Below are 20,863 nucleotides of genomic sequence, written 5' to 3' on the forward strand. Positions count from 1 at the left end.
AGCTGAGAACTTTGTAAAATCTTTTGAGATATTTTTTGATACATGACCTGGATCGAATCTTTCAAGATGAGAGACGCCAAATTCTTTAAAGACAGAGACACTTTTGTTATCTCGGTCTTTAATAATCTCTTTAACATCTTTCAAGATATTGTATTTCTTTAATTGCTTCAAGATGATTCGAGTTCCAGCACTTTCCATATTGTTGGAAGCTCCGGAATACTGAGCATGCTGTCTGTTTCCACCAATATGGTTGATGTTCACGCATGCAAGAACTCTTTTTGTGACAGCATCGAGCGCAGTTACTGTACAACTTGGCGAGTTTCGCCTGTGCGTCCATCTTGCATCAATGGATAAGTAACCACTGAAGGACTTTCTCGACAGCATTAGGGAAATACTTTTAAGTCTTTTAATCTTATCGTCACAAAATCTCTGTTGTCTCATGACGGCAAACCCAAATTTTAGCTAAAAGTGACAGGTGAAAAAAAAACGTTTAGTATTAAAAAAAAACCGATGAGAGCTTCGTTCGAAATATAGAGGGAACTGAGAATGCGCAACCATTCTCAGGGAATATTGGATGCTATTCCCGTTCCCTCTGTATGGAAAATTGAGGTTTTCAAAGGGAGTTAAAATAATATCAAATTTATACTAATTTACTTCAAAATACAAAAGTATTTGACAGCTAAAATTAGTTACTTTAGCAAGCCTATCAATACCCTTTTACGATTATTGCTACTTTTTCGAAATAAAAGTAAAAACAAATTTATACTAATTTACTTCAAAATACAAAAGTATTTGACAGCTAAAATTAGTTACTTTAGCAAGCCTATCAATACCCTTTTACGATTATTGCTACTTTTTCGAAATAAAAGTAAAAACAAATTTATACTAATTTACTTCAAAATACAAAAGTATTTGACAGCTAAAATTAGTTACTTTAGCAAGCCTATCAATACCCTTTTACGATTATTGCTACTTTTTCGAAATAAAATAAATTTATTATCAAAAACCTTTTTTCTTAGTAAAAATAAACGAAATTTTTTACCTTATGAACTTTTGATGGAAATATGCAAATTTAAAATAATAAAGAAAGCCGCGAGCGAAGCGATCGGCTTAGTTCGAAGATTTTGATTCAAATCTTTGCTGATCTGTAATTCGCGGAAGCCGCGAGCGAATCGAGCGGCTTAGGTCTAAGATTTTGATTCAAATCTTTGCTTATATTCCTTAAATTCTTTATGAAACTCGCAACAGTTCCATAAAAAATTTTAAATTCTAAACTGTCGAAATTACCGATCGGTAATCACACCCTTCACGGATGTGTCACTTTTACAGGCGTGTCACTTTTAGCTAAAATTACCCCTACTCGTCTCATGACACCACTCTTCACAGGGGGCTTAGTTCCACAAAGAGAAAGAAAGCGAGCACCTTTTGTATATGGCATTCCGGTCATTATGCAAGCACCAAGCATCTGTCGCGCTGAGAGTCGACGACGTTCGTGGAGTAAAATGTTATGCATTGCCTTTGTTTTCCGTTTTTGGTGAACAATATGGCCCATACAACAACAAAAAAATGAAATCCCGCCAAAAGTGAAAATTGAATAAAAAGTAATAATTAATAAATATATACTATATCATTAGATGAATATTTTGGAATAACATTTTAAAATCGAGGTTTTTCAATGGATAACGGTTCAATCAAAAATTTGAAAAAATGGAACATTTCTGTCGTTTCAAAATTCCAAAATAACGTTTCTATTCCTCTCAAAAGTAAAAATAAACTTTATTGGGGAAAAAATATTTTTATTTTCCAAAAAAAAATGAAAACCTTAAATGCAAATCTAATTTTGATGCTTTTGTTTGTGATTTTTTGGATTTCGAAAAAAATTTGAAAATTCAGACAAGTTACCATTAACACTAATACGTTTCAGCGAGTCGGTCCCATCAGAGAAATTTTCATAAATCGGCGATATAATTTATTATTTCAGCAAAATATTCTCAGATCCAACTAGAATAAGGTCATATTATACAAATTTAGCAAAGGCTAGTTATCCTACCTATTCAATTAACTTTAATTTTAAATAATTCAAGACAATTCTCAAAATTACCTTAATAATCGCGTTCTCTTCGCAAAATGACGATTCATCATTCACTACCAGCATAACTGAGGGCTTGTGCTCACAGAATAATACAGATAATTTACTTATTAATGCAAAATTTAGTACCAAAAGGTAATCATAGAAGATACAAAAAAAGTTTCTTTATTTTGATTGCTGATTTTATTTCTTCTAAAATTTACCAAATCTAAAAAATCCAAAATTGAATGCTATTGAATTTCATGTTTATGTAACATATACTATTTATTATATAAGGAATAAAAATTTTATAGTTTTAATCAAAAATAAAGGTGTACTAAATGCATACAAAACAAGGTATTTTTTACTCATCCAAAATATGTTAACAGTGCTATTTATATAATCAATATCCGAATTTCGAAATCATTTTGATGAAATCTTTATTTTAAAATTGAGTTGACTGTTAAAATCACCCGAGAAGAGGGATTATCTCAATGAAAAGTGCATAAAATAGCAAACGCACAAGATGGCACTATGCAGCTTTATATTGTTATACAGGATGAACATATAAAATGTTTGGAAAACACTTACTTCGTTCTACAAATGTGTATCTCTTTATATCAAAGATTCTTCTCAAATTATTGAGAGACTTCTCTCAAAAAAAGGAAAATTTGATAACTAAAAAAATTATGGCATAACCTCTCGTTTTGCATAGATATATATTTACATGGTCACAGAGCTTATTTTCATTGTCAAAACTTAAAAATTTTTAGTGGACTATACCCTTAAATAATAATTTTATTTTTATTTATTGATGAATTATGGGGTCGTTATCGATTTTGTAATTTAATCGTTATCGTCTTTTTCTAAACGTGCATTTTGGAACTAAATCGCATATAACTTTAAAATGACTTAATATTTAAAGGTTTATGTGGTAAATATCAACGAAATGTAATATTAATATGTGCACCATATATGAATTACAGACATTTGAGCAATTCGAAATTTCATCGCGTTATATATTCATTTAAATTAGATCAAATCAACATTGCAATTATAAAACCATTACACATCCAGTCAATATTTTTCAATTTCATGCGAATTATATCATTATTACACATTTTAAAATGGCGAAATATAGTCCAAAAATAAACTTCGTTTTAAACTCAATTCTCACACATATTCGGATTAAATCATATGTGACTCATATGATCATACATCTCATTTGAGGTCTAAAAAATGATTTACCGAGAAAACTTGCATTCGAACTAAAATTTACTAAATTTAATCAAATTGGTTTACAAACGTAAATTTTATGCCAAATATTTACGTTTGTAAACTAATTAAGTAAATTTATAGCACTTTTTTTCTCGATGCAATAATTTGAACTACGAGTTTACCAAATTAGTTTACAAACGTAAAGTTTATGCCAAATATTTACGTTTGTAAACTAATTGAGTAAATTTATAGCACTTTTTCTCGATGCAATAATTTGAACTACGAGTTTACCAAATTAGTTTACAAACGTAAAGTTTATGCCAAATATTTACGTTTGTAAACTAATTGAGTAAATTTATAGCACTTTTTTCTCGATGCAATAATTTGAACGACAAGTTAATGTAATTAGTGTTCTCATGTTTACAATTCAATATGTCTATGCATATTATATATGCAAATTCTATAAATAAAATATTATTAAATAAAATTCTTTTCAATTCCTTAAAAATAGCGTTTCTTTTGAATAAAAAATGATTTTTAACTGATTTTAGGACACTTTCTATTTCAAAAAAATACCTGAATTTAATTTTCTGATGCAAAATTTATGCTTTTTATCATGAAATTCCTTTTTCAAATTTTTTTGGATTTTTTTCCATTTTGAATATAGTTAATTTTACTTTATTTCACATTCTATTAAGAAATACTTAGGCCAATCTAGGGCTGTACAAAATCGAGAAAAACATTGCCGTGCGGTAATATAGGGTCAAAAAAATCGCGCCTCGGCGGCTCCGCCGCCTCGGCACTATTAAGTGCGCATTATATTTAATATGTCCTTTTTTTTTCTTTTTTTTTCTTCTTCTTTTCCTTTCCTTCTTCCTCTCCTTCCTCTTCTTTCCTTCTCCTTCTCTTTTTACAACAACGTCGAAGATCTTAGAATTTGATTGTTGGAAAAGCATCTATTTCAGATAAAGGATGCCTTTCTCACAGTCAAGATACGAGGGTCCTGACTGAAACGTTCTCAAAAAGCCTGAGATGGTAATTCTCTGATCACTCATAGATGGGCAGGTAGTCATTGCTGACAATACCTGTCTTTATGCATGCACGCTTTCATGTATATGGGTTTACACTATCAATTCGCAAAGTTGTTCCGAATTCTTCCAAAATGGAAGGACCCGAAACAACTTTGCTTGTTAACGATACAGACGCATTACTTTGCATTGATACTGTGCTGAGTTGTGTAGAAAGTTTGATTAGAGTTGTTTTGTTCTGGTATCTCTCATCTTCTGATGAGAGAAATCAAAGCAACACAACTCTAATGAGTTTGTTTTCACTCATTTGTATGTAGGTTTTTAGTTCGATTGGAGCTGCTTCATAATGAGATCTCTCATCAATTGATGAGGGAGATCATAACAAAGCAGCTCTAATGTATATGCTCGTATTAACCGGTGTTGTAATGCGTTGTAACGTCAGCTTGTAGTTCGTTTGGGGCCACTTCACATTGAGATGAGAAGAAATGATTAAAGGACTCTGAAAGGCTTTGGCCGTTGATGTTGTAATCGCATTACTTGGAACTAGCTGGATGCTATGCTGTGTAGAATGTTCGATTAGAGCTGTTTTGATATGATTTTTCTCATCATAAGATTGGAGGAATCATAGCAAAACAACTCTAATGGGTTTACCATCATCTACTTGTATGTAGATGTTTGGGAAATTGTCTTGTTAATCGATTTTCGAGATGACTTTCAAATGCTATCATCAAATGACAAACAAGTCTAAGATTTCTCGACAATACATCAAATCATGATGTTTGTAAGTGCAATGAGATTAGAGTTTTTGAAGGAATGACAAGAGAAGTAGGGAAGCTCGGCATTCGCCGAGCAAATTAAAAATTAACGTATGGATTAAATTTTAAGAGGAATTCAATTTTAATTACGGGTTGTTCAAATATTGATTAATATAAATTTATTAATAAGAATAAACAATTTTTGTTTTTGAATTTATTCAATTTATAGCTTTACATATAGTTTCAAAATTGTACAACTATGATTATTTCAACAACAAAAATATCTTACTTTTTCACTTCACTTTCACCCTCACTTTTTCCGTAATTCAAATTTCAACATTATGTATTTTAATTCCTTATAGTATTTTTAACATAATTAATCAAATAATAATTGGAAGTTCTGAACTCACTTTTTCCGTAATTCAAAATCAAAAATATGAATAATATATCTATTTATTATATACTAATGCTATTTTCAACTAGAAGTGAGGTACGGTAATCTTACAGATTCCCGTAACTCAATTTTACGGAAAAAGTGCAGTAAACTACTCAATTTACGGAAAAAGTGTCGTAAACTATTGATGTGGCGGTAAAATCACGGTAATTCACGGAAAGCTATATGCGAAAATTTGAAATTATACAAAATCGAGCGAAACACTTTTAAATAGGTTGTTCTCGTATTTAAAATACTATTCCCAGATTTATTGTCGTCAGAATATTTCCAAATTTTTGCCGATTTACAAAAAATGATTTACAAAGCATATTTTTTAATCTAAAAAATTCCTAAAAAAAGGAACCGGTGTGCGGAAACCTCGGTAAATTACCGCGGTTCCCGTTGGGACTGCCATAGGCCAATCCCTGTGGGACCCAGTGGTAATTTTCCATGGAAACCACTCAGTGGGAACATTTTTTATTTTTGACGGAAAAAATTCTAAATATTTTTTTCATTTTTTGATTTTTGAATTTTTTTTGGAATTAGAGAATAAAATTTAAAGCGATAGATATGCTTGATTATTCAAGATATTGATATTAAATCAGAAATCAATGGTAAATAAAGAGTTTTATAAAAACTTACCACGTGGTAAGATGAAGTGACCACAAATTGAGTTGTGGTACATAAAAATTACCACAAAATTGAGAACTTTTCCCACAAATTGAGATTTTTTACCATAAAATGAACGATGGATATCCACGAAAGTTACCACAACTCACTTCTCGCGCAAAATATGTTTAATATTACACATTAAATACATTTATCAACATTAATTATTTTGAATTGTGGTAAAACGATATGTCACATATTTTTTTATAAAAATTTGTAAAAATGTTTATTTTAATTTATATAATTAAATATTAAAATTTTAAATTTTGAAATAAAATAAATTAAATTCGTCCGTTATCTTTAATTCGCTCGGCGAATGCCGAGCTTACGTACTCATGTATTCCTTCTTGTTACAACTCGAACAAGAACATCACCTTTAACATATTATCAAGAAGCCCACTATAAACTTTTCATTTGATGAGTTTTGAATCGCGAGCTTCTTGATAGTCAAACTACGCACCAGCACTACAACTTCTTTCACCCGAACTAATACAAATTTACACATTGGAGCTGCTTTGCTCTGAGAACTCTCATCGAGTGATGAGAGTTCTCAGAGCAAAGCAGTTCTAACCGAACTACGCACAAACACTCCAACTTAAAGCAACCAAATCAATACGATTATATACAATGGAACTGCCTTACTCTTATTTCTCTCATCTATTGATGAGAGATCTCAGAATGAGGCAGTTCCAATCGAACTACTCACAGACAGTCCAGCTAACCAAACCGAATCAATACACATATATACATTGGAGCTACTTTACTCTGAGTTCTCTCATCAATTGATGAGAGATTTCAAAGTAAAGCAGCTCCAAAAAGAAAGTGAGAAGAAAAGAAGGAAAAAGAGAAGAAAGAAAAGAAGGAGAGAGAAAGAGGAAAAGAGAAAAAAAGGACATATTAAATATGATATGCTGTTTTTAGTGCCGAGGCGGCGAAGCCGCCGAGGCACGATTTTTTTGGTCTCTTCCTTCCACGTGGTAAGCTTTTTTAAAAGTTTGGACAGACATAGAAATACTATATATATGTAGATTGAATTCTTTTATTTTGGCACTTTTTATTTTTTTAATGTTTTTTTCTCCAACACTCAGCCCCCAATTCAAATCAAGCATTTACCAACGTAAAATACCAGTATTCCAATCAATAAGAGGACAGTTCTGTCAAGACCCTTCCTGATTTGAAGGAACTTGAAAGAACTGCTCTTTAACCGACTTCAAATAAGAAAATTTCACTCATATTATCATGTTAACATCGAAACTACTGCCATTTAGAGAGCAGTTCTTTCAAGATCTTCGAAGATTTAGAAGATCTTGAAAGAACTACTCTTAAAATGGCAGTAATTACAGTAACTTTCTACTTGATAGTAACAATACCGAAGCTACAGCCATTTAGAGGGCAGTTCTTCCAAGATCTTCCAAATCTTCGAAGATCTTGAAAGAACTACTCTTAAAAATGGCTGTATTGCGAGAGGGTTTGATTTTTCGTTTATTAAAATTGTATTCTATGATATAATTTAATTCAAGATTTGTATTTCTGTTATTTTTGTGATATCATTCAAGTATATATATCAGAATATGCACATAATGATACCGCATATACTTAAACTATGCGTATTTAAATCTTAGTGATCAATATAATTTTTTTTTGTAATATCGAATAAAAGTTTGTTTTCGCATTTCCGTTTTATTTGACTAGATGAAGATAAGAATTCTTGAGAACGATTTTAAATAAATTGCCAAATTGAAGAATTCGATATATGATGATATTCACTGATTTCTGCCAAACTTGTAGGAATGAATCCATTTAGAATAAAAACGATTTGTGCATTGGAAGCTCAGAACAAGTTATGTTCATTATCCCAATATGAAGAAAATGCACGTTTAGAAAAAGACGATAACGATTAAATTACAAAATCGATAACGACCCGATTTCGACGATCGTAGTCAATATTAGTTTCACTCATGTAAACACAGTGGAATTTAATAGAACTAGTATGGCATATTTGTGTGATATAAGTAAATTATGTATATCTCAAATTTTATCTCTGATGCATAACTTATTCTCACTCAAAAATAGTAATTTCATGTTCTTATTCACATTGTGATCATTTGCTATATGAGTTTAAATAGATTCATATGTGTATAAGCTATAATAGTGAAATTTTAAGAGAGTTGAAATTATATGATTTGATGTGTATGAGTATTTTCCCATTCTGCACATATATATGCAGGGTCTATCACTGGCACCCTGCACCTATATGTGCAGAATGGGAAAAGCTCGCACTTTTTACTTGCGATGCGAATGTGTCAGACACAATTCCCATTCTGCACATATATATGCAGGGTCTATTACTAGAACCCTGCATATATATGGGCAAATCATGAATTGCTTGCACTTTTTCACTTTAATATGAAACATTAGATTTTAATTTAAGAAAGGAGTTTACAAATGCAGGGTATTGTTCCTTTACCCTGCATTCGTAAACTCCTTTCTTGAATAGCTTGCACTTTTTCCTAAGAATGTCACATCGAAATTTAAATTCAAGAAAGGAGTTTACAAATGCAGGGTATTGTTCCTTTACCCTGCATTCGTAAATTCCTTTCTTGAATATCTTCATTTCTTTAAATTATAAATATCACATTCAGTATTAAACTCGTCAAATCTCCTCAATTTCTCTTTATAATCATAAATAAACATTATCTATATTTCTTAAATTTCTCTATCTGTTAATTTTCATATCAAATTTCTCATTTTTTCAATTATTTTTCAATTTTTTGATTTTTTGGAAATATTTATTCAATTTTGTGTTGAATTTATTCAATTCTCTTTATATAATAAAATTATTCATTTTTATTTTTTAATTTTTGAATACATACGATAATTTTTAATTCAATTTTTAAACGAATGTTTTGATGGGACGAGCTTACTGAGCATAGGCTCATCCCATCAAAACATTCACTTAAAAACTCTGGCTTTCATCGAGGCCAGAGTCCACAATTCATCACCTCAGAGCCAAGTTCCTCCACGGTCGTCCTCATTAGGAATGATCCGAGAGGAACTTGGCTCTTCATGAAACTCACAGCTCTGGCCTTTCCTGAAGCCAGAGCTTCGCAAACCATCCTCGGGGCCGGTTTCCTCAAAGACCGCCCTGATTCGGGGCGGCCGGAGAGGAATCCAGTCCCGAGAGAACCTTTATACGAAGCTCTGGCCTCTGCTAAGGCCAGAGCCTGCACATTTAATCCTCAAGGCCGAGTTTTGCGATGATCGTCGATCATGTCGACGGTCTCGCAAGAACTCGGCCCTGAAAGACATACAGATACAGGCTCTGGCCTTAGCAAAGGCCAGAGCTTCGTTTTAAATACTCAGGGCCGGCTTCCCCAAATGCCGCCGTTATCCCGGGCGGCAGGAGCGAAATCCGGCCCTGGGACAATTACAAAACGAAGATCTGGCCTCTGAAGAGGTCAGAGCCAGACAATTTAATAATCAGGGTCGAAATGCAAAGATGATGCCGGAAGGAGCGCCTAGACCGGTCAGAAGCGCTCCTTCCGGCACCAGAAAGACTAGAATGGAGCCCTGACCTTGAGAAAGGACCCCCTTCCCGGTCTTTCTGGCGAACTTTGCTTCGCATTGCGAGTGTCTGCTGCGAATCCGGGGCTGAGCAGCAGACACTCGCAATCATAGGTCGCGGCAAGTGCACCTGCTGTGCCAGAATGCACTTGCCGCGACAATTGCGAAATGCAAAGATGATGCCGGAAGGAGCGCCCAGACCGGTCAGAAGCGCTCCTTCCGGCACCAGAAAGACTAGAATGGAGCCCTGACCTTGAGAAAGGACCCCCTTCACTCTCTTTTGTCTAAAATTCACAACTTAAAACTCTGATTCTTTGTTATATTCCCAACTCCACACTATCTCCAACTTTTACTAACAAATACAAACCAAACGGATATATAAAACACATATATTATCGATTCTCCCTCTTTGATGCAAATCACATTCTTAACTCATACATCTAATTTATTCAAACAAATATCTCAACCATAATCATAAAGGCAAACCTTATTAATACCTTAAATATTCAACCTGTTTCCCCTAATCTCAAAATTTGATAGGTTATATAACGAGTCAACATCCGCGAAAAACGAATAGATGCTCATACACACAAGGTTAAGACAAATGCCGCTGTGATTATGGCTCCAGATATATCCAGTGGCGAAATAGCGATTTTGGCAGAAAAAAATGGAAAATTTTTGAACGATAAGAAAAAAATGGAACCGACCCATATTCTCTACCATCATGCGTTTTTACAATTGGATTTCTGCAAATCTGACAGGAACTAGATAATTAACGCAATTATTACAAGAGACAGTTAATATAATGGAAAATTTGCTGGATTTTCATGAAAACAATCATTTTCACAATAGATATCTAGTTGATTTGGTGTCGAGAAGAAGACTTCTCCTATTTTGTTTTGACATTCAACCTGATTATCAAATGCAATCGTTACTTTTTGAAAAATTAATTTAATGTTCAAAAGAAAGTCATCATGCTCAGTTCTATGTGCTTCATAGGTTTGATATAAAAAGGTGTATAATAAATCAAGATCTACCAAATTTTCAAAATTACGATTAATTAAATCTTGCAAAATCTTTGCAAGTTCAAAAACATCAGAGATATCGCATGTTAGAGTAGAAATATCAATCTTATCAGATTGATATAAACTGTTAGAACATGAAACATTCTGTTCGGTATTCTCGAATTTGATGGAAAATTTGTCGATGATTTCTCCTTTGAATTCTTCCACCTTTATATTTAATTGATTTGCGCAATTAGATATGACAGCATTCAAAAGACTATTAATGATTGATTCATCATGTGGGCAAAAAGTCCATAGTTGTATGATTACTATAAGAAAACAGTAATTGTGCTTGTTGGGTATCCCCAAATTGAAATTATGATTAGACAAAACCTTACAAATGGAAGGATTGAAGTCAACATCATGATTACGTAAGTTAATCTTTCCTTTATTTACTGGACATAAAGTAAGTATCTCTTCCAGATTATTATCTGTAACAATACCTTTCTCAATTCCTGCCTCATGAGATAATCTTCCTTGCATTGCATGTACTGCATCAGCATTTGCAAAAACACAAATTGCAGTCTCATTGTTCAGTCGGCAATACAAATAACTCAGCTCATATAGCTTAAAAACAAAGTTTTCATAATCGCCAACATTCTTGAAATACCAAGTTTTCTGCTTCCAGTCATTTGGGAGATTTTCTGCCCTAAATGACACTGTTTTTCTGCATGTCAGTTCGTCAGATTCGTATCCAGTTTTATAACCATCTACACATTTTTCCTTTTTCCTTTCTTCTTTAAGACGAATCTTTTCGTTAAGGATTTTTGTTTTGTACTTCTCATTATTACGACGATCATGATCATATGCCTTTTTTGCAAAGTATTTATTGATTCGATTTAAGCATGATAAATCATAATGTTCGAAATCAATACAAAATCTTTCAATTAACATTTGTTGCCAGTTCTGATGATTAAACGATAAAACTGTTATAAAACATCTCGCTATAAAACCGACTGTCCAATCTCTTTTTTTCTATATATCTACTTTTCATAGCGTTGAAAAATTCACTGAAGTTTGTGTGACAATTCCGTCTTACAAAATTAAAAAGAACAGCAGTACTATCAATTAAGTCAACAATTTGATCTTTGAGCTTATGATTTGCATATTCAGTTTTCAGACTCAACCATTTTTCGATCTTTTCATCAACTTTAAGATGAGTGCTATTTAAGATTCCTCTAAATCTTATTTCCAAAAATTCGAATTTTTCATTAGTAAAAGTAGAAATTAATGTGTGATTGATGTCTTTTAGAATAACACATTGAGCGCCGGATTTGGCGACCACTTTTCCTGCCTTAGAATCGTTATCTGAAACAAAGGCATTTATATGTTGAAACTTGTCTGTTTTAACTATTTCTTTCAAGCATTCGATTTCCATCAAAGATGGAAATTTTGAATCCTTGTAAATTACAGTTTTTAAACCAGGAAATATTGTATCAGATTTAATGCATATTCTAAATAAACTGCAATATTTTCGATGTAAATTAATTGCTGTTCCGATTGCCTTTTTGGCAAACCGCCGACCCGAATAAGCACCATCATTGCAAAAAAATTTTTTAACATTATCTTTATATAGTTCATCTAATTTGTCAATTTCTTCTAAAACAAAATTTTCCAATTCAATTACTAATTCTCTTTGTCGTGCATATAATGTATCTGGTGAAGGTCTTATATACGAAAAAAGGAGATTTGACAGAATGTCAAATCTCCTCAAAAAGTGACAATTTACATGGCAAACAATTGCGAGCAATTTTTAGCCATTTTGGCTGAGAACTAGGGTCTGCGAGGTACATAGATAGAATCAGTACCTCGCAGACTCTAGTTCTCTATATGGCGCCGAGAAATTTTGGTGAAATTCGACGACATTTCACCAAAATTTTCTCGACGCCATAGGATGAATTGGAGGGTGTGAGATACTATTACATATAATAGTACTCCACCCTCCAAAACCTCGAAAATCTCAAAATTTCCTGCAATTATCATCAACTTTGCATAGCACAATCGGCCAAAAATTCATTCAATTGTCCTTCTTCTCAATATTTCTTAACTCTTTCGATTTCTTTCAAAATATCTTTCAATAATCTTTCAATGATAAATATTATACAAAAACGATTAGTATGAAACTTTTTTGCATTTTAAAAATATTTTATATTTCTGTTTTTATTTCAATTTTTATATTTTTATTTTCCTTTTTTTAGATGAAACTTATTTGTTCACCAATATTCCTTATTTTATAAAATTTTTCAATTGAATACTACAATAATTTTATCTCTCCTTTATTAAATTTTCGATTTTTATGTTAATTCTAATTCTTTGCACTATTTCTTGTCTAAATCTTCTAAAATTTTTATTTTAATTTAATTTGACACATAATCATCCTTTTAATTTTCGATTCAAATCCTTATCCTCTTCATTATTTTTCAATATTTTTTATCGTAATTTGTAAAATTCGTTCTTTAATAGCTGTTTAAATAATCCAAAACCATGATATTTATTATTGTTAATTATTCCTAATCATGTTTTTTCCATTAATTTTAATTTTTTATTTTCTGAACCATTTAAATTAATTTTGTTAAGAATATTTTTTCAATATAGACTTCTGAAATAATTAAATTATTCTCAAATTCTCACAAATTATTTCATTTTAAATTTGTTTAAAATGAATTTGTACACCTTAGTTGATTCAGCTTATCTTGAAACAGCTCTAGCACAGATTCAAAGGCGCACACCGTTAGCCATTGTTCTCACAAATGTTCCATTAGTCAACAACACTATTCGTTCATCAATTAACAAGATAACATTTTACAAAGCTCTCTTATGTAATAGACTAATTACTCTTGAAGAGTACTTACATCATACATACAAACTTCAAGAGTTTACTACTTTCTACATTAAATATAATAATCGACTCTACGAGTGTTCATCCATTTTGAAACACAGAGATGACACTCTCCTTACCGATTATTTGATATTACAAAGTTCAAACGACTCTCGTATACAGGAAGAACCCTCATCAGCCAGCACTCCTCTACAACGCCAGCTTTCATCAGCCAGCACTACCAACTCTGTTCCACAGCAACAACTCTCACCAGCCAACGCTCCTCTACAAAGCCCACTTTCTGCCAACACCCGCCACAACACCAGCTCTCTGCCAACGCTCCTCTTCAACGCCAGCTTTCATTAGCCAGCAGTACCAACACTCCCCCACAGCCACAACTCTCTGCCAGCACTCCCCCACAACGCCAGCTCTCTGCCAATACTCCTCTTCAACGCCAGCTCTCTGCCAACACCTCGGCACAGCAACAACTCTCTGCCAACACTCCTCTTCAACGCCAACTCTCTGCCAATACTCCTCTTCAACGCCAGCTCGCTGCCAACACCTCGGCACAGCAACAACTCTCTGCCAACACTCCCCCACAGCAACAACTCTCTGCCAACACTCCTCTTCAACGCCAACTCTCTGCCAATACTCTCTCTTCAACGCCAGCTCGCTGCCAACACCTCGGCACAGCAACAACTCTCTGCCAACACTCCCCCACAGCAACAACTCTCTGCCAACACTCCTCTTCAACGCCAACTCTCTGCCAATACTCCTCTTCAACGCCAGCTCGCTGCCAACACCTCGGCACAGCAACAACTCTCTGCCAACACTCCCCCACAGCAACAACTCTCTGCCAACACTCCTCTTCAACGCCAACTCTCTGCCAATACTCCTCTTCAACGCCAGCTCGCTGCCAACACCTCGGCACAGCAACAACTCTCTGCCAACACTCCCCCACAGCAACAACTCTCTGCCAACACTCCTCTTCAACGCCAACTCTCTGCCAATACTCCTCTTCAACGCCAGCTCGCTGCCAACACCTCGGCACAGCAACAACTCTCTGCCAACACTCCCCCACAGCAACAACTCTCTGCCAACACTCCTCTTCAACGCCAACTCTCTGCCAATACTCCTTTCAACGCCAGCTCGCTGCCAACACCTCGGCACAGCAACAACTCTCTGCCAACACTCCCCCACAGCAACAACTCTCTGCCAACACTCCTCTTCAACGCCAACTCTCTGCCAATACTCCTCTTCAACGCCAGCTCGCTGCCAACACCTCGGCACAGCAACAACTCTCTGCCAACACTCCCCCACAGCAACAACTCTCTGCCAACACTCCTCTTCAACGCCAACTCTCTGCCAATACTCCTCTTCAACGCCAGCTCGCTGCCAACACCTCGGCACAGCAACAACTCTCTGCCAACACTCCCCCACAGCAACAACTCTCTGCCAACACTCCTCTTCAACGCCAACTCTCTGCCAATACTCCTCTTCAACGCCAGCTCGCTGCCAACACCTCGGCACAGCAACAACTCTCTGCCAACACTCCCCCACAGCAACAACTCTCTGCCAACACTCCTCTTCAACGCCAACTCTCTGCCAATACTCCTCTTCAACGCCAGCTCGCTGCCAACACCTCGGCACAGCAACAACTCTCTGCCAACACTCCCCCACAGCAACAACTCTCTGCCAACACTCCTCTTCAACGCCAACTCTCTGCCAATACTCCTCTTCAACGCCAGCTCGCTGCCAACACCTCGGCACAGCAACAACTCTCTGCCAACACTCCCCCACAGCAACAACTCTCTGCCAACACTCCTCTTCAACGCCAACTCTCTGCCAATACTCCTCTTCAACGCCAGCTCGCTGCCAACACCTCGGCACAGCAACAACTCTCTGCCAACACTCCCCCACAGCAACAACTCTCTGCCAACACTCCTCTTCAACGCCAACTCTCTGCCAATACTCCTCTTCAACGCCAGCTCGCTGCCAACACCTCGGCACAGCAACAACTCTCTGCCAACACTCCCCCACAGCAACAACTCTCTGCCAACACTCCTCTTCAACGCCAACTCTCTGCCAATACTCCTCTTCAACGCCAGCTCGCTGCCAACACCTCGGCACAGCAACAACTCTCTGCCAACACTCCCCCACAGCAACAGCTCTCTGCCAATACTCAGCCTCAGCCTCACCCATCTGTGTCTATTCCCCTTAAGCGCGGGAGACCCAAAGTTAATGTACCAAAAGATCTTAAGGTAACTATTAGAAACCTAATTGAGCAGCATGGCCATCTTGGAATAATCTCCGCCTATAACCAAATAAATAAAGATATCGAATATGCCAAATCTCATTTTGAGGCATTTTTGGACATGAAGACGGGTATTGTTCCACAGCCAACGCCTACCCAAGCATGGTTCTCCGCTATTGAACGTTTTAAGCCCCTGAATCAAATTTCTTCCGCAATTCCTTCCGGACTTATGATTGAAGAGTCTCCATTATCATTTCCATCTGAGCTGAGGAACATTAAATATCTTACAAACCACACCCCCCTCAAGACATATGGTAGAAAGAGCTTTAGAGAGCTAGGCTTTGGCACGTCCAAGGGACCCTATCGGCCAAAAGGAAAGACAAATACTTAGCTGCCTTTCTAACCAAATATGGCACGTTGATATCCACTTCTTGGCAAAAAAGAGAAGTCAGATTCTTTATGCTGTGATTGATGACTGCACAAGGCTCATCATAGAATGGCAGCATCTTTCGTCAAAACATGCTAGCCAAACAGTGAAAGTAATTAAGAGAGTAATAGCCCGTTATGGACCACCACATACAATTTGGTCCGATAATGGCGGCGAGAATAAAGGCCAGTTCCTAAAGGCTATGAGGGTTCGGGGGATCAATAATGTATATATTGTCCCCCATTGCCCATACCAAAATGGGAAAATCGAGCGCTTGTGGCCTAACATAGAGAGCAGAGAGTTGTCATGGGCAAAGATTCAACAATGGGTTGAGTACTATAATGCTAAACCTCATCTAGCATTACCAACTCATTATGTGAATGGAAAACAAATTCACTATAGCCCATCTGAAATGTGGAAGAAACTTCCAATTTGGAAGAGGGGAATGCCGGCAAAATGGATTGTGGATGGAGTCTCTCAAGATTTTCTTCCAGGTTAACTTGTGGCCAATGAGATGCCAGAGCTCCAAGGAATCGAAGAAGATGAATGTGAAAAAGAAGGCGAGGAAGTTGAAGAAGAAGAAAATAAGGCGAATCCGGTTGAAATAGAAGAAGATAGTAATGAAGAAGAAGAAGAATACGAAGTAAATTATGAAGAAGAATATCAAGAAGATTATGATGATTCATTTTAATATTACGAATAAAATGTCACTTTTCTATTTTTGACACATAAAGTTGTCACTTTTTCTGTCAAACTGTTTTTATCGTTTTCGTATATAACAAAGGAACATATATATTAAGCATTGACATTAAGAAAACATATCTAGTGAATCCAATACCAGTAAAATAACACGCCAAAATATGTTTATCTAACTTACAGTTAGAATATTCTTTTCCTTTATGTATTTCAGCAGAATTCACTGTTTTTTTGATTTTTGGCGAAGAAATTTGATTTTGATTAACATTTTGTTTGAAATTCATACCGTAATTTTGAAAAACTGATTGTGATGGATCAATATGATATGCTTCTGAAATATTCGTTGAATTTTCTATTTTATTTATAATTTGATCAAATGAACCTGTCAATTTATTTTCAAAAGTGACATTTGTATTTTCTGACAAATTTTGATTTGTATTATTATTTGTATTTGAGTTATTAATTATAGAATCATTGTCAAATAATTTTTCAGATTCTGAATACGAATCTGATAACATGTCATAATCAGAGGAATCATATTCAAAATCAGATGAATCTTCTTCATAATCATTGTATTCATTGTCTGAAACAGGACGACTGATTTGTTCCACTATATCTCTAATTTTCTCTCCCTCTTCCTCAATGCTAATCTGTGGAGGGCGCTCAATCGCTATAGATGTTTGTGCATTGCTTTCGTCTTCTTCTTGAGTTGTTAATGGTTTAACATTAATATAACTTATTGGAAATTCTATTTCAGTGTCAATATCTGTTTTAAAAGCGAGTACACCTTTAACTTGAGATATATTGTCATGTGTTTTAATGAAATCATCTATAGTAAATCCTTCTTGAGCTGGTATTTCGATTTCAAGTCTCCAAATTTCTTCATTCATGAATTGAAACGATAAAATTTTATTTTTGATTATTCTACTACTATTCATCGATTTTAACAAAAATATGTAAATAAAATTAATTTTGATGGCAACTTTTTTAAATGACAGATATCAAAATAAAAAACAATAAAAAAATATGTGATATATAATGTATACATCATGAATAATATATACAATGATTTTGAAAGCTAAATCTCCACTTTTTAAAATTTTTTATCCTCCTTTTTTCAGGTCCTTGAAAAATGAGTTTTTTTGAAAATAAATTGCATAAATAGCATCTCCTTACATGTACCAATGATGTGGTATAAAGAAAATCATGTTAATCGTTCAAAATAATGGGGAAAAAGTTCTTACTGGAAAAATTTCGAAAAATCGATTTTTTTGATCATTTTTCGAATTCGTCCAAGGAGTTGATTTTATACCTCCAAAGTCTTATATAATATGTAGCTATCTTGATTGATGATTAATATTGCATATTGATCAAAAAATATCATTCCTGTAAAGAAAAAAATAAGCTTTTATTAATTAGGAGGATAAGAGTTTTGAGAAAACTCTCTGAAAAAAATTGAGACTATTTTAATCATCGTAGTGCGCCCTTAAAAAATTTTTTGTAAAGTGTCAAAAATATATATTTGACACTTTACAAAAATTTGCAAATGCACTTTTGTATCCCACCCGAAATTGGATTCTCGAAAGGAGGTTACGTGTACAATGTTATTCCGTATAATATTGCAATTGTAAACTCCTTTCTAAAGTATCTTCTTTATAATATAGGGTTGCAAATTTGGAAAAAAAGTGAGAAGTTTCCAATCTCAAAAAAACACAACTTCTAAAAGACGATTATAAAAAAATTATTTTTTACTTTACATTTTGAAATCCAGAACTTTTTTGGAATTTTTTCGGTGTCTTTCATAACAGCCAATACATACGATAATATATACTGAGCCATTTAAACCATGATTTGAGCATCTTTAAGAATTAGCAATGCTAATGACCTAATCGTTGTCTGGAAATTTCATTTGGAAGTTTCCAAAATTCTTGGCTTATTAAATTTGAGAGAGAATTGGAGAAAATTCAAGGGCTGGAAAAAACATTCACTTTTTGGAAGTTATTAAAATATGTTTTAAAGTGCATTTAGAAACGATATTCTACAACATTTTATTATAAAAAATTAAATTCAAGAATAAGTTTTTTGAAGCTGTAAAATAATTTTTAATAAAAATGCATAAAATAGTATATTGAACATATTTGGTATCAAAAAATTGAATAAAGGAAAAAGTTTTTGGAAGTTAATTTGAATTGTTTACATTTTTTTCTTGATCTGGAAGTAAATAAAAATTCACTATTTAATGCATGCTATAAAGAGGTCATTCACAATATTTCATGTACACATTATAGTTGATTGAAAGAAAGATTCCCAAAATTTGGAATCTTATTTTGCTTCCTAAATTAATATACATAACAAGGGTACGGCGGCACTGCGTTCCACCTTACCCTAGATATGTGAATTTGACACTTTACGAAACCGTTAACGTATATTTTACAACACAAACGACAACACCAACTTAACCTTAAATATTTACAATGCCGCCAACCACTTCACCTCACTAACGTTTTCACAAACGACTTCACTAATGTAAAAAATAAACGTTCTCACTTACAAAAGTATTGCAACTCCTCCCATTGCTGTGCTTCATATAACAGCTCATAATCTTCTGACTCACTTTCTTCTTCATATAGGTCAAAATCACTGTCATAGTTTATACCTGTAAGTTTTGACAAAGCTAATGAAACACGCTTACCGTTTGTATCATATGCTTGTATAAACTTTCCATTATGCTTGTAGTCATAAACGCTCAAACTAACTTTACCTTTTCTCCCTCGTATCTGATAGAATGTATTTTCACGAGGAACGAAGAACAAATTCTTGAACTCATGACCGTTGTAGTTTGTTATCTCAATAGTTTTCGTCATTTATATAAAAATAAAATAAAAAATAAACTTAAAAATTAATGATATCACCACCCTCACACGTATGAAAACATAGCGCAAAAATAAATTTAGGGTAGATGGATATATCTAACCCGATTTCTAACCTCTTTTCTACCCTGTTGAATTCATTGCTTTATAACTCTCTTCCTTGGTTTCTTTTTAGTTGCTTTCTTCACGTCTGTCTCCAACTTGACTGTCTTTCTTCTTCGTCCGTAATGATACCAGTTACTTCCACCAGTCAATGGGTCAAATGGTCTTTCGTAAGGGTTTCCATACATTCCATAGGGACCATACGGAAGAACTACTGGTGGAGAAGAAACATTTTCTTTAGTTCCATCGACTCTATTTAAATGCATTGTTTCACCTTTCATCTGGTCATTAAAGTCTTTTGTGTGTTTTGCAAACTCATCGTCCTTTCCTAAAGCATTTTCTGACTCAGTCGCAACCAAATTGGATGCTTTATTTATGAGCCCTATTTTATTTAATCTTAACTTCTTTGCAACCCAGCCTCCAATCTTCCCTTTATTTGCATCTAATGTCTTCGAAACCCTTCCTCCACTCATTTTATTTACTGCGTCATAAGCTCCAAGTGCTTTTGCTCCAAATGCTAATGCTTTTGTTCCCATTGCGCCTAAAGCTGCCCAAGCTACCATTTACACCATATTAAAATCATCTCTCTTCAATATTATCTCATAAAAGTTCTCGTTACTGGAGAAAGTCAATGAAACATAAGCGTTCTCACGGGCTTCGCCCTCACCGCTTTGCGGTCTATCTAACTTCTTTCTTATATCATCTATACGCTTCAAAATGTCTGAACAATTGCTAACATCTTCTACAACAGTTATTTCATCATGAATGACCTTCAAGAACAAGCTCATTTAATATGCTATTAAAATCATCTCAATAATGAGTCCATCCTTTCCGTCTTTGGGTAGCACAACATCTTTCATTGAAGAAGGTTCGACAAGTCTTATGTTAAACTTACTG

At 34.4% G+C, this 20,863-nt stretch overlaps 5 protein-coding genes and 1 pseudogene across 6 annotated transcripts, besides 16 other annotated features; 3 read left to right on the top strand and 3 right to left on the bottom strand.

The window, feature by feature from the left end:
• Positions 1 to 444: part of a mobile genetic element that runs on past the window's edge.
• Positions 445 to 474: a terminal%2Cinverted (terminal inverted repeat of MuDR-3_TvMULE3 transposon ID:TVAGG3_0108090).
• Positions 445 to 1,362: a mobile genetic element.
• Positions 1,333 to 1,362: a terminal%2Cinverted (terminal inverted repeat of MuDR-3_TvMULE3 transposon ID:TVAGG3_0108090).
• Positions 1,363 to 2,831: 1,469 nt separating this feature from the next.
• Positions 2,832 to 2,853: a mobile genetic element.
• Positions 2,832 to 2,853: a terminal%2Cinverted (terminal inverted repeat of Kolobok-1_TV transposon ID:TVAGG3_0013400).
• Positions 2,854 to 2,895: 42 nt separating this feature from the next.
• Positions 2,896 to 2,949: a mobile genetic element.
• Positions 2,896 to 2,949: a terminal%2Cinverted (terminal inverted repeat of MuDR-N2_TV transposon ID:TVAGG3_0108110).
• A 1,052-nt stretch (positions 2,950 to 4,001) lies between these two features.
• Positions 4,002 to 5,918: a mobile genetic element.
• Positions 4,531 to 4,791: a mobile genetic element.
• Positions 5,122 to 5,195: a mobile genetic element.
• Positions 5,917 to 8,094: a mobile genetic element.
• Positions 8,095 to 11,712: 3,618 nt separating this feature from the next.
• On the bottom strand, positions 11,713 to 12,177 carry TVAGG3_0108160 (uncharacterized protein; the record flags this gene model as incomplete). The annotated part of the gene is made up of 1 exon (XM_001295568.1): positions 11,713 to 12,177. The coding sequence occupies one exon, from the start codon at positions 12,175 to 12,177 to the stop codon at positions 11,713 to 11,715; it is 465 nt and encodes a 154-aa protein (XP_001295569.1).
• A 1,281-nt stretch (positions 12,178 to 13,458) lies between these two features.
• On the top strand, positions 13,459 to 13,983 carry TVAGG3_0108170 (uncharacterized protein; the record flags this gene model as incomplete). The annotated part of the gene is made up of 1 exon (XM_051223036.1): positions 13,459 to 13,983. One exon carries the CDS (start codon positions 13,459 to 13,461, stop codon positions 13,981 to 13,983), a length of 525 nt encoding a protein of 174 aa, XP_051108022.1.
• Positions 13,984 to 14,794: 811 nt separating this feature from the next.
• Positions 14,795 to 15,838, top strand: TVAGG3_0108180 (LP04239P family; the record flags this gene model as incomplete). Its single annotated transcript, XM_001299111.2, has 1 exon — positions 14,795 to 15,838. A coding segment is annotated over one exon (1,044 nt), but the record flags the coding sequence as incomplete, so codon positions are not given.
• Positions 15,839 to 16,000: 162 nt separating this feature from the next.
• Positions 16,001 to 16,979: a mobile genetic element.
• TVAGG3_0108200 lies at positions 16,183 to 16,792 on the top strand (annotated as a pseudogene). Its single transcript has one exon. A coding segment is annotated over exon 1 (610 nt).
• A 33-nt stretch (positions 16,980 to 17,012) lies between the features above and the next one.
• Positions 17,013 to 17,079: a mobile genetic element.
• Positions 17,080 to 19,333: 2,254 nt separating this feature from the next.
• Positions 19,334 to 19,537: a terminal%2Cinverted (terminal inverted repeat of Maverick-1B transposon ID:TVAGG3_0108220).
• Positions 19,334 to 20,863: part of a mobile genetic element that runs on past the window's edge.
• On the bottom strand, positions 19,538 to 19,858 carry TVAGG3_0108230 (uncharacterized protein; the record flags this gene model as incomplete). The annotated part of the gene is made up of 1 exon (XM_051223037.1): positions 19,538 to 19,858. One exon carries the CDS (start codon positions 19,856 to 19,858, stop codon positions 19,538 to 19,540), a length of 321 nt encoding a protein of 106 aa, XP_051108023.1.
• Positions 20,166 to 20,529, bottom strand: TVAGG3_0108240 (protein of unknown function, DUF4107 family; the record flags this gene model as incomplete). Its single annotated transcript, XM_051223038.1, has 1 exon — positions 20,166 to 20,529. A coding segment is annotated over one exon (364 nt), but the record flags the coding sequence as incomplete, so codon positions are not given.

The sequence above is a fragment of the Trichomonas vaginalis genome, chromosome IV (genome assembly GCF_026262505.1).
Source record: "Trichomonas vaginalis G3 chromosome IV, whole genome shotgun sequence".
In the NCBI taxonomy this organism is placed as follows: domain Eukaryota; phylum Parabasalia; order Trichomonadida; family Trichomonadidae; genus Trichomonas; species Trichomonas vaginalis.